This window comes from Grammomys surdaster, unplaced genomic scaffold, assembly GCF_004785775.1.
Source record: "Grammomys surdaster isolate TR1022 unplaced genomic scaffold, NIH_TR_1.0 330, whole genome shotgun sequence".
Lineage (NCBI taxonomy): Eukaryota > Metazoa > Chordata > Mammalia > Rodentia > Muridae > Grammomys > Grammomys surdaster.
In genome coordinates this window covers 2,929,864-2,942,191 of record NW_021604749.1, presented here as the reverse complement: position 1 = coordinate 2,942,191, position 12,328 = coordinate 2,929,864, and the positions used below count along the sequence as shown (strand labels likewise).

At 39.1% G+C, this 12,328-nt stretch overlaps 1 protein-coding gene across 3 annotated transcripts in view; it reads right to left on the bottom strand.

The window, feature by feature from the left end:
- The window catches only part of Sox6 (SRY-box 6), a 545,917-nt gene that overhangs the window by 222,027 nt on the left and 311,562 nt on the right, over positions 1-12,328 (bottom strand). For all 3 annotated transcript variants that reach the window (XM_028778215.1, XM_028778216.1, XM_028778214.1), the window contains exon 4: positions 2,619-2,708. In XM_028778215.1, coding sequence (XP_028634048.1) covers positions 2,619-2,708 — 90 coding nt within the window. The remainder of the gene's footprint in view (positions 1-2,618; positions 2,709-12,328) is intronic.

Sequence of the window (12,328 nt, the reverse complement as noted above, 5' to 3'; positions counted from 1 at the left end):
ACCTCAACAGAGTCAAACATTTAAAGGAGAAAGAAGGCAGGCATGTATATGCCTGGATGTAACATTATTAAATATACCCAAGAGATCTCAAGCTCTGACAGCCAGCAAGCATAGGACAAGTCCTTTACAGGGAAATGAGAATCTTGGTGTTGAGTAACACGGGTTGGTTGACAAAAGGCAACCTCACTTTATGCCACATTTTTACCAGTGATGATTTTTAAAGACTATCCAAATGAAAACCTGCATGAAGCAGAAGGAGCAGCTCATAAGAGAAAAGGCACTAAATTTATACAAAACTTAGGGTATAGATGAAAGTTAAAACAGAAAGCCTGTGCCATGAGATTTATGCAGAATTAAAAAATACTTGTATGTTGAATGCTATTTCTTACAAATAAATATGTATGAATTTTGGAATCAGGGGAAAATAGGACCCACTGATACACAACGCTTAAGATAGGAGCTACTGATTACCCACAACAGTACATAATCCTCAAAGGGTAGATCATCTTTAAACCCTCAGAGAGATGGCCCTGAGTGCAGGAATGGCAAGTCACATAGGAAAAAAGGAGTGTGTTCTCTCAGCAGCGGTTAAAGCAAAGTGTTTGAATTACCACTTTACTAAGGTTTTTAATGTGTAATTAGTGTATGATTGATATATTTTCTGTATGTAATGTTTGTGGTGACAAAATGCTAAAATGTATAAAAAGAAAAATATAGAACAAGTTAAATAGAAAATTAAGTAAGAATATTATCATTTATGTCTATAAAATTCAGAATAGTTCACCACTGGAAGCTACAGGTCTCCAGAGAAATAGCATAGAAAGGCTTGATTCTGTATGTTTCACTTTTGAGAATTACACATTTTGAGCATTTGAAACTTTTGTTGATTTTTGAATTTTTAAGCTTATAATTAGAGTTAAATATAAATAAAATTGAAAGGTATGAGAGGAAAGGTACTCTGAAGCGTATAAAAAGCCAAAGTGTATTAGCATGGAGATAGTAAAATGTTAGCTTCCATGCTGTGGGAGAAAGCAAGACCCCCATCACTCATGTTGGCAAACGCTTGCCTTTGCATAAGCCATTTCTGTCCTCACTGTTATAAAAGCAATGGCTCTGGAAAGAGAAGAAAACACAAAATGACGTGTGAAGTCACACAGCCCGTGTTATTGCAGCTGGATGGAGAATATGTCATAATGACTTTTCTTTCTACCCACCAGTTATGTTGAGATTCTGTTTTTTCCAAAATAGCAAATGGTCTTTATGAGTACAAAGCAGAAGCAGTAAAATTCAAATAATATTCCATTTCCACTTAATTCTGACACGTGTTAGTTAATGGAACAAGCTATTAATTACTCTTTGGGAAGAACAACTGTTCTCTGTATTTGAATTGAATGGAACCAGAGCTCTATCAACTTTCTATGATAAACTAAAAATAACATTTTCATGAAGTATCCACTATCAAGTGATTGTCTTAACTGAGCTAAAAAACCCAAAATTGTTCGATAAATCCAGAAAACTAATGTGATCAAGTCTCTGAAGTGCTCCTGCAAACAGAGGCTGAAGTTTCTGAGCAATGACTGATGACATTTATAGGGGCTCTGGCTTCCTCTTGTGACACAGAAGTTTAAGAAAATAACACTTTTCCAGAAAAACGTCCACACAAGAGCTGGATTAGTCCAGAAGAACAGATTTTTTGCTCACAGGATAGCAATGCTGAAATACACTGTACTCCTTCATTTCTCAATGTTTTACAAGGATGACATACAGGCAGGGGATGAATCTATGGGGCTTCCTAACACCTTGTCTGGTTCCTGTCTAGTTTAGTTCCCAGAACCACAAAAATAAATTAGAAAACAAAGATACTTTAGGATTCCAAGGGCAGGAAATGCTAAATCTCAGAGCTCTCTTTGCTATGAATCAGTTCCCAGTTCAATGAGCATATTAACAGTAACCATCACTGTAAGCCCCACTCCCACAGTCTGTTCAGTGCCAAGTGATACAGTTGTGAAACCTTTATTTGTGTCAACTCTCTCTCTTAAGGAGCATATAAAGTAGATGCTCATATCACCTCCATGGAGACAGGGAGTAAGAGATGTAGGAAACTGCAGTGTTTAGCCAAAACTACTCAGGCATAAAGTGATATAGGCAGGATGGGAACCAAGGTAAATAGGTCTCCAATATCATCCATAAAACATGATGCAGGGCGTATTCCATCTGCTTTGGTTGGGATTTTATAGAGAGCCAATTTGCAGAAGAAAAAAAGAAATCACACAAATAACTTCAATCTATAAACCGTGCTAGTACTGTGATTCTAAGAGAACAAACAGCATTTTAAACTGTTCTTCATTGTTTGACAAAACTTCTCCGCCATCCTTGTCAAGTAGATTCAGAAGGTAGTTTGTGCTCTGACACTGGGAGCAGCAGATGTCCATAGTGCACACTTTACAGAGAAGACACTGAGGGATGTGTCACATCTACTCTTCCATGGAAAGAAGAGTAGATTTCTTTACTCTTTAGTAATTTAGAAATGAGAATTTAGGGTCCTGGCACAAAGACCAGCAGCTGCATGAGATATGTGAAGCAACATCTGAACACATTTGATACTTTTTATATTTTACCTTTGATTTCTCCAAGAAGTTCACTTGTATTTAGTCTTTCCATTTTTTCCTTCCAATCTTTTGAAAGTAGTTTTTCCATGCAGGAGGAATCTATTAAAATACAAAAGCAAGTATTAAAGATGTGTGCTACGGACCCAGAGGGCCTGAGCAACTGGCTCCTTGGAAAACAAGCAAATGCTGTTTCTGTTGCTGTTGTTTTAATTCCACCTTTGCTCTGTAACAAAACACCATGACTAAGGTAAACTATCGCCTCAGGATGATAGTGTTCCGTAATCCATGCTTAGCAGCCTGATTCTAGCAATATTAATCAATGTTTATCATTTATCAGACTGATAAGACAGAACAAAGGCTCTTCTCTGTGGCTTTAAATTTAGATGATATTTCTTTTAGCCCAGGAGATTTTTTTAAAAGGCTAAGTACAATTTATATGCTGTGCAAGAAACAATGATAAATTGTTAAGGGGGAAGAAGCCAACTGACCTGTAACCATTTAGCACATAAAAAAAAAGAAATTCAACTTTTGAAAAACTAAAAATTAGGCAAGTAAATAAAATCAAAATGGTCTTTGTGTCTTCGTGGTGAAATCTGCTAAAACGTTTATACAAAAAGTAATACATATGTTTATTAAAGAAAATAGCTGTTTAAATACTGCCCACCCATTTCTACTTTAAAATAATGTTCTAAGTTACAAGGATTAAGTATGTATGTATTTATAAAGATTCATAATATTACAGAAATCCAAACATATGAACACTGTACTAACAATCTCTTTTCTTCTGTGTGTGTTGTTTTCGTCTCAGGATTCAGATAGACTCAAGAGTAAGCCTCCTGCTTACCACTGTCTGCATGTACCTTTCCAAGACTCAGCTCTTAACAAATAGGCCATGTTTCCAGGGAATGCAGATTTTAAAACTCCCATTAAACTTTAACATTCCAAGTGTCAAAATTCTGATAGCTTGCTTTTTAAATTATATTTAAAATGGTTCCTCCAGTTCCAAATGCTTTTTCTCCCCCATACCAGCACCTATCTTTGAGTATTTTCCCTTTCAGGTTTTTCCCCCTTTAGCTTCCAAATCCGCCTTGAATTTTTCAGATTGACAGTTAGGTCAAGATGGCTCTAAAGGGCTTTAGAGGCTAGATAAGCTCTTGGAAAAGGCAGTGATCCTTGCTTAAGAGATGAGAAGACCTTCACATGATTAGAAAGTATTGCTGAAAACAATTAACGTTTGTTTGTGATGAGATCAATCAATCAGGGAATGGATGGAATCCAGATCTAGTGCCATGAAAGAGCTGATGCTGTCACAGGGCCCTGTCTCATCTATATAGAAGGCTATTAAGTGAGAGCTCCGCCCCTTCCTGCCTTCTCTCCATGTCACATCAGAAATGCTGCATGTGATTTGTTCAGTACCTGGATTTTTTCTAACGTTAAGACGGAGTTTACAGAGCCAAGGAGCAAATATTCAAAGTCATGCAAGCCAGGCCTTATTGTTTCTCCAATCAGATCAAGATGGTTATAACATTAGGTAACTATGAGACAGATCAATAGCCTTGAATTTTACACTCTACAAGGGCTTGCTACATTTTCCCCAATCATTGCACTAAATTGATGCTCACTAGCACAGATGCAAGAGTCCCAGATGTCTGGTCAAGTTAGAGTAAAGATGCTCATCAGACAGAACCCCAGTATCATAAGGATGGTAACAAAGTCAAGTCCACTCGTGTGTGTGTGTGTGTGTGTGTGTGCATGCACACACACACACACACACACACACACACACGCAATGTAAAGCATGTCTATAATTTCTAAAAATAGATTCAAAATACCCCCAGAGATCCCAGGAAAGAATGCTAAAGCTCTGTGGGAGAAGAAGAAAGCTCTATGGACAACAAGAATGGAGGCTTCACAGGAGAGCGACACATTCACAGGCTCCAAAGCATGTGACATTCTAACACATCCATCCTTGCTAACACAAACAGCCAGCTATACCAGCTCCTGCTTAAATAGATAGATATTTAATAGCAACCACAGATAATATTTATCTGAAGGCATTAATAGTCAGTTCATACAACTTCATCATCCTTTGATCTTAATTCTAGGGCTTAAAATTAACAGTATCTTTTGGCTACTCGTCTGACTGCCAGACCTTCAAGAGATACGTTGGTGCTGTAAAGCAAGTGAGGTGAGTGTGACTAGCCAGAAGCTGGTTGTCACCCAGCTCCTCTGTCCTGGGGGACTTTCTGATTAGAGATGAGGAAACATATAAAAGGTCCAAAGTTACATATGAAAAGTTGTATTGTCAAAGGTCCCAGTCCCATGGACCAGACTAATGCACTCAGTATCTGGGTAGGGGTGCAGGCCAAATGTGAGGCTCCCTTCCCATTCTACAACAGCCATCCAGCACATCAGCAGCAGGCAGCTGGGCAGAGCAGACTTTATCCCATTGTGATTTAGCACAACTGCAAAGATCAAAGAGGGATAACTACTTAAATGAGACCTTACACCCCTCACAGAAAGAGCAAGACAGAAAGAGTCTTCAATACAATAGTCACAGTGATTCTAAATGGGGACAAAAACAAATGTTCCCTAAATACTTTAGGGCTCTGTCATGGAACAAATATGTTTTATTTGATTAATCTGAAAATAACTCTCCACTCAAAAAGACAGTGACAGTAATTTCATTATCTAAGTTTGACTGTTCAAACTTCTGTGACTGAGCTGTCTGCAGCTATAGAACCAAATGACTTTTCAAGACTGAGAGAAAAGATCATAATACTATGTATGGTACACAGTAGTCCCACAATGTAAACAAATTAAAAAAACAGGTATAATTTACAGTGCTCTGACATTGTATAGCATGTCACCAGAAGCTGGAGGTCACCCCTTCTACCCAACACCCACTCAGTGAAACCCCGGAACCTCAAGTTATTTTGCCTATTAATTTATGAATGATGGAAATATGATTCTAGCTATTCTCCATTTGAAGCAAAGATGTAGAGATTCCTTATCTCTAGACTACTACTGGGTTATGTAGCTTTTGGCAGGCTGACTTGGAGGATGATTTTGGGGATTTTGTTTAAGCTTTTATCTTTCAGGAAATGTATTCTAAACTTTTTCTAACAAAAGAAAGATATAATTCAGGACTGATTTTATTTAAAATGCAAAATAGAATGCAAAATATTGGTTCTGTTTCTTAGAAACTGAGACTTTGGGCTGAGTAAAGGATGTGATTCACCATGGTGTGCTAATATGCTGGCTAATAACACATTTTATGGAATAATAGAAGTTCAAGGTGGATTAATCTGTGGATAGATATTTTAGGAAAGATTTTCAATTACCCCCTATATATATTTTTAAAAATGGCTTCAGGAGTACTATGATAAAGCTTTATCCTCTGTGTCAGAGAGTAAATAAATCATAATTAAAGCCAAGAAAGAAGACAGAATAATGGGAAATATCTCAGTATACTTTGAAACAGTTTATCTGTGAGTAAACGTTTGTTACTCCTTTCACTTCCATGGGATATTGAAAATCAGAGGGCTAAACTATCACAAATATGAGACAGAAAATATCTTTCAAATATTCTAGTGAAAAAGCAAATCTTTCAGTCCCTGTGTACACATTAGAAGAAATGTGTACTTTACTGGTACTTAAGGCGATTGTAAAGGCATCCCTTCATTTTACCATTGGAATCACCTATTTCAAATGCAATCACTTTTCTCTGTCTTCCCAAACACTGATATTTATCTGAAGTGCTCATGACTTTAGTTTCTAGCCAAACGTGACAATGTCCATTTAGTCGCCCCTCAGCAGCTCCAAGTGCTCTCATTGGGGACACACAGATGCAGTCGGCAGCTATGTGCTTCTTTTCACCCAGTGGCAAGAGCTCCACAGTACAGTGGGATGAAATTGGAGCTTGGAGAGCTTGAAGAGCACTCTTAAATTTTAATTAAAACCCTCCAAGCTCACTAAAAATAATTAGACACTAAAATGTGCCAGTTTTATTTTGAAGTCACTATAACATACAAAGCAATGCTCCATGATGTCTGTCCCTACACACACACACACACACACACACACACACACACACACAATGAAACAACTGACTTTCCAAATAAGAACAAGGGGTATAAATAGAGTCTGTTTTCAAGCAAGCACTTCATGCAGGGAGCTGACAGAAAAGCCCACAGAGTATGTTTTTCAGACTGAACCAAACAAACCTAGAAATAACTTCTCTAACCCAGTGTGCAGATCACCAACCAACTCTACAGAAAATCCAGTGTGGAAAGAACAGTGCACACTATATCACTGAGCTTTTCTGATCTGAGAGCCAAACCTTTAACCTCTTAAATGTTTTTGCTATCTTAAAATATCTCATACAATGCTATACTCCATCCTATTTTTAGTCAAGCAGCAGAAAAAGCATGCCTTTCCCATACAGCAGGGCAGTGGTATAAACATCAACACAGATGCTCTGCCAGGAAGGACTGGACTTGTCAAGCACTTGATCATTAAGGAATGCACCAACTGTTTGGGATAATCTCGTGCCAGCCCCCTTGTGCTCCATACTCCCCCATGGGAGTGGCCAACCTTGGCCTACTCCTTCGTCTTCATTTTCCTCCTCCACAGCATACCCTCCTTCCAAAAAATGATGAGAAGAAAAGCATGTATGCCTAGCAATGAGAAAGCAGGCTCACTTCCCCAAACAGACCAAAACTTTAAAACAATTAACCCTCCCCTCTTCTTTCAGATAAATTGCTAAGTATAAATGCAATCTGTTCCCTTTGTTTACTCAATAAGAACAATTTGTAAATGACTCAAGGATAAAATTCAGAAAATGTTGTGCTAAATTAGAACCATTATAAACATGCTAATGACTCAATACTCGAGTAAAACATGCATGATCGGTGTGAAGGAAGAAATTTTGTTCCTGTAAAATTCTGTTGTGCTGCCTTAAAATGATTTGGTCATTAAATCAGATACAGTCCTTCCAGGAAAAATGTTAATTCCACAGCCACTTTACTGAACAATATGCTGTGAGTGAGGGGGTGTGTTTGCATGAGCCAGCACGTGGGGGAAGAAACCAAGGTGTTGGAAATGTTGTTAGGTCTGTTAGATACAAGACTCTGGGATGTTTGTAAGGAAACAGAGGCCCCACATCTAAAACCTGCCAGACTCACATGCAGGCATTTTCGTGTCAGGGGTAATCTTTTCTCCAGGTACTATTTTTATCTACCAGAGTTTTTCTTAGGCATCTCTGACAACTGGCACTAAGCATACATTCATGAAAGTCACACTGTTCTATATGAGCAGGCAAAAGCCATCTATCTCTCTTCTGCTCGCCAAGGCCCCTCGAACCTAAAACATGAACAAGGGGATCATTATCAACACTGTTCATCCAAGCATAGCCACTGCAGGGCCAACGAGAAAGGAAGAACATGCCACAGGTGACGGCAGGGCTCACAGCCTAGTGCTGGAGCTACAACAGCCTCATTTCAGAATGAGTTAGAAAGGAGTGAAGAAGAGGAAGCTGCTGGCATCACTGACTTCGAACAGATGGCAACAGCTCGACAGTACTTCAGTGCTTGCTTTAACACAGACTGTTTAAATCACTGTTTAAACATCAGTGTTATGGCCTGTACAACGTACAACGCAGCAGCCAACACTCACTAACAGTAGCTTCAGATATAGACACAAACATTCACTCTTTGGACAGGAGTGCCAAGACTATGGGCTACCTCAGGGAAAATCAGTGGTGCCCAGCAGCCCAGTCTCCTACACATGTTGCTTGGCTACTGTTTCCAATGCTCCATTTTGCTTTTTCCATTTCGTTTAAACTGAGAGCTTTCATTTCTTAAATACCATTCACTAAGCAGCCAGTACAAAGTTCTTTCAAAAATGCCTCGAACTCAACAAGTCGTTTCTTTCAAAACAGGTTTCATTTGCCCCAGTGAGAGCCTCATGTGCTGCCTGAGGCTTGATCTCCACTGTCACCTCTTGCACAGGAGACCCTCAGATGCTGCACTGTTTTAATGTAACAGATAGAAACTGAAGGTAACCATACTGCTAAAATAGATCCTACCAAGGACGTTTCCACTTTAGTTATTGCTGATCCTACTGTGTACAGTCATCGACTATTCGTTTTTCTATGACAGATTCATATGTACCTGATTTTAAAAAATAATTTGAGTATGGAAGCAATTTTATTATTTTTGTCTATCTAGTGTGTCCTGGGTTCCATTTGGTTGTTTGTTTTTTTATTTTTAAACAGGATCTCCCATTTCCCAGGCTGACCTAGCCCAGAATTCCCTATGGAGCCCAAAATGACCCTTCATGCTGTTTATAAAGTGCTAGGGACCTAACCGAGGGCCTTGTACCCATTAGACAAGTACTCTACTGTAGTGGGGTATCTTCCCACGACATTTGTATAAAGCTCAGCTATTGGGCTGTATGAGAGGTAGTGAGGAGTCAGGAAGTGAGGAAGAGGAGAGGAAGAGGAAGAGCTAGGAGGAGGAGGATCGATGTAGCAGCCATAGAGAACATGCAAGTATCAAGAATAGTCCTGGGTAACAAATTTTATCTAAGGTTAGGTATTGGGTAAAAACTCTAATTGTGTGGGCATCTTGTTAATTGAGCATTTTTAAATATATAAAGCCTTTGGATAATAATTAAGCTTTAGAGACTCATTTCTACTGGGTACTGAGTGGATGGCCGGATGGTCTGGGCTCAGTCAAGCTTTGTGGAGACAGCATGGTGTATTGGCAGAGCCGGCCTCCATGATGGTGTCTCGTGGGTGCCAAGGCTAGTGCTTCTAAATGACTTGGGTCATTGTGGCCTCAGGCCTTGCCTAGTTGGGAACATGGCGGCCCCATAACAACAAGCCAGTTTGGGTGTCGTCATTTTAAATTTTAACCGTAACACTCTACCAACTGAGTTACATCTCCAGAACCCTACATTCCTTTTTGTGAGAAATTATTTTTAATTCTATGATTCCAGGCATACATGCATCCCTGTGTTTGGGGGGCTCCGTGTAGAAGCCAAAGGTAGACATCAGATGTATTCCTCCACTGACCTTCACATATTTTTTAAGACAGTGTCTCTCACTGAACTTAGAGCTCACAGTTCCTGTGGAGCAGTTGGCCAGTGAGTCCCAGGGATCCTCTTGTCTCTGTCTCCCTGGCATTTGTGTCCTGCTGCTCTGAGTGGTTTTTCACTTGGGTTCTGGAGATCAAACTGAGGTCCTCAGCCACTGAGCTCCGACACTCTGAATGCTACATCTACCTTGTGCATCTCACCTGTTCACCGAAGCATAACCATTGCAGGAGTTGCCAACTGCAGACCTGTTGTCTGCTTTCTATTGCTCCTCCTGACCACACAAAGACTTTGATTCATCAGAATGCTCTGCTGGGACTACTGAAAGTCTCTCTCATGCTCAGGTCAGAAGCAAAAAGTGTGTGGACCTGGGATTGCTGTGGACCACACAGACAGACCCTGACTGCCCTAAGAGAAAATACATAGAGAAGTGAGGATGAGAGAGCACGATGCCTTCCATCATATTATACCCTCTAATGTGCAAGTCAAACGCAATTCCTGGCCTTGCTAAGATAAGCCAATATGTTGTATTCGCTTAAGAGTCTGCAACTTGAAGCTATAAAAATATCTAAACAAGCCAGGAGTGGTAGCATACACTTTTAACCCAGGATTCAGGAGTCAGAGACAGGTGGACCTCTATGGGTTTTAGGCCAGCCTGGTCTACAAAGCAAGTTCCAGGATAGCCAAGGCTACACAGAGAAACCCTGTCTCAAAAAACCAAAAAACAAACAAAAATCTAAACAATATGAAAACTGTCACATAAGAATATGATATACATTTGGGTGTGTTATGTCCAAAGAGTGTGATATGCCTGAAAGAATATGGGATACGTGTAAATGTGTTATGTTCAAAGTTTGAATCACATGGAAACCAGCACTGGATTACAACATGCATTAAACGTGTAGGATATAAGCCTTGAAATGAGTTTCTGACTTGAAAAGCGCGAAAAGGCTTTAAGCAGCAATGCTGACCAAAGCTAGTCCTTTATAGAACTCAGTATTTCTGAACTTGATGCCACCCACTGAAAACGCAGCAGACACAAAGTGAAAGCAGAGGCTCAATGTAACAACAGTCAAAAAAAAAGACATATCTGAGAGTAACAGACTTCCAGTTTCTAAGCTTCTTCATACAAACAACTTTCTGGTGACCTGTTACCAAGTTAAAGTATAAAATAAGCTTCAGCTGATGACATCTTCCTTTGGTCTGTTTCATTATGCATTGGCATCCCATGAAAGGGCAACACAATAGAAAACTGTGCTGGCCAAAGTTTTCAGGTCCAATCATTATTGGCCCTAATGGTAGCTACTGTCTAGAACTCTTAGTCTTGTCATATTTAGATTAGTCTTCAAAAACTGTCCCACTCCCTTCTGCATGCCTAGTGCTTTCTCAACCATTCTTGCATGATATCCTCCTGACCACGATGCCTCCCTCTTCACACACACACACACACACACACACACACACACACACACACACACAGAGGCATGTGCATACACACTACCACCACCACCTACTATTCTACATTGCATACACTGATTCACTATTTCAAATATCTAAATTCATTCTCTAGGTAGAAAAATTATACTTGCCATGTTTCTGTTATCTTATTAATCTTCTGGTCAGTTTTTAACGCTGAGCTTTAAAATTCCTATCTCTATTACTACTATTTATCAGTTCTCAGCATTGTATAGACAAATACATGGTCAAGTTCACTCCACTTAATATAACAAGAAATGCCTATAACACCACTTGGTATTCCTCCATATGTGATTAACTCCAAATTCTGAAAATTCCTTAAAGTAGTAAAAATTCATTCAAGTAATGACAGAAATAGTTTTAATGACATATATATTATTTCTCTTTTTCTTGGTGGAATATATATTCTTGGTATATATTTCATTCATATATATATATATATATATTACACTTTAAATCTCTAAATGTGTCAAGTCTGTCAGAATATACATCACAAACATTTTTTTCTTCTCTACAATATACCTAACTTACACTTAAGGTGCCTCTTGATGAGCTGCAGATTTTATTTTGGTATTACACAATTATTAACTTTTTCCTTTCTGACTAGTATTTCTCAGACCTATGAAATGCTGTCTACACTAAGATCAGAAGCAACCAACAGTACTACTTAGCTATGACACCTACAGCAATGACCAGCATGATATCCTAAGGGTACAGTAGCTGCATGTATACCGTGGCAGTAACCAACGGCTCTGTAATTAAATTTAAGACTTGCTCAATAAAACTATACCTGGTACTGGAAACCTAGCCAGTTACCCAGGGCTAATGAAGTCAAGGATCTTGGAGGAGAACACACAACACCATGTTCCTAAACCAGTATACTCACTAACTACCTTAGAAATATTGGTCCTTAGATCCACAGATAAGTGGAGTCCTCACCTCTCATCAAGGAAACTTTTCTTTGCAACAGGCAGAGACTATAGCCAATCAAAATGTAGACTTCTGGATCCCAGTCTCAGTGAATATTTCTACAAAACAACTTCCATCCTAGGCACAGGGAACATTGCAGAAGAGACAACAAAAAATATTTTAAGAGCCAGAGGATCAGGGAATTTATTATCTCCCCAAGCAATATTAAGATACAC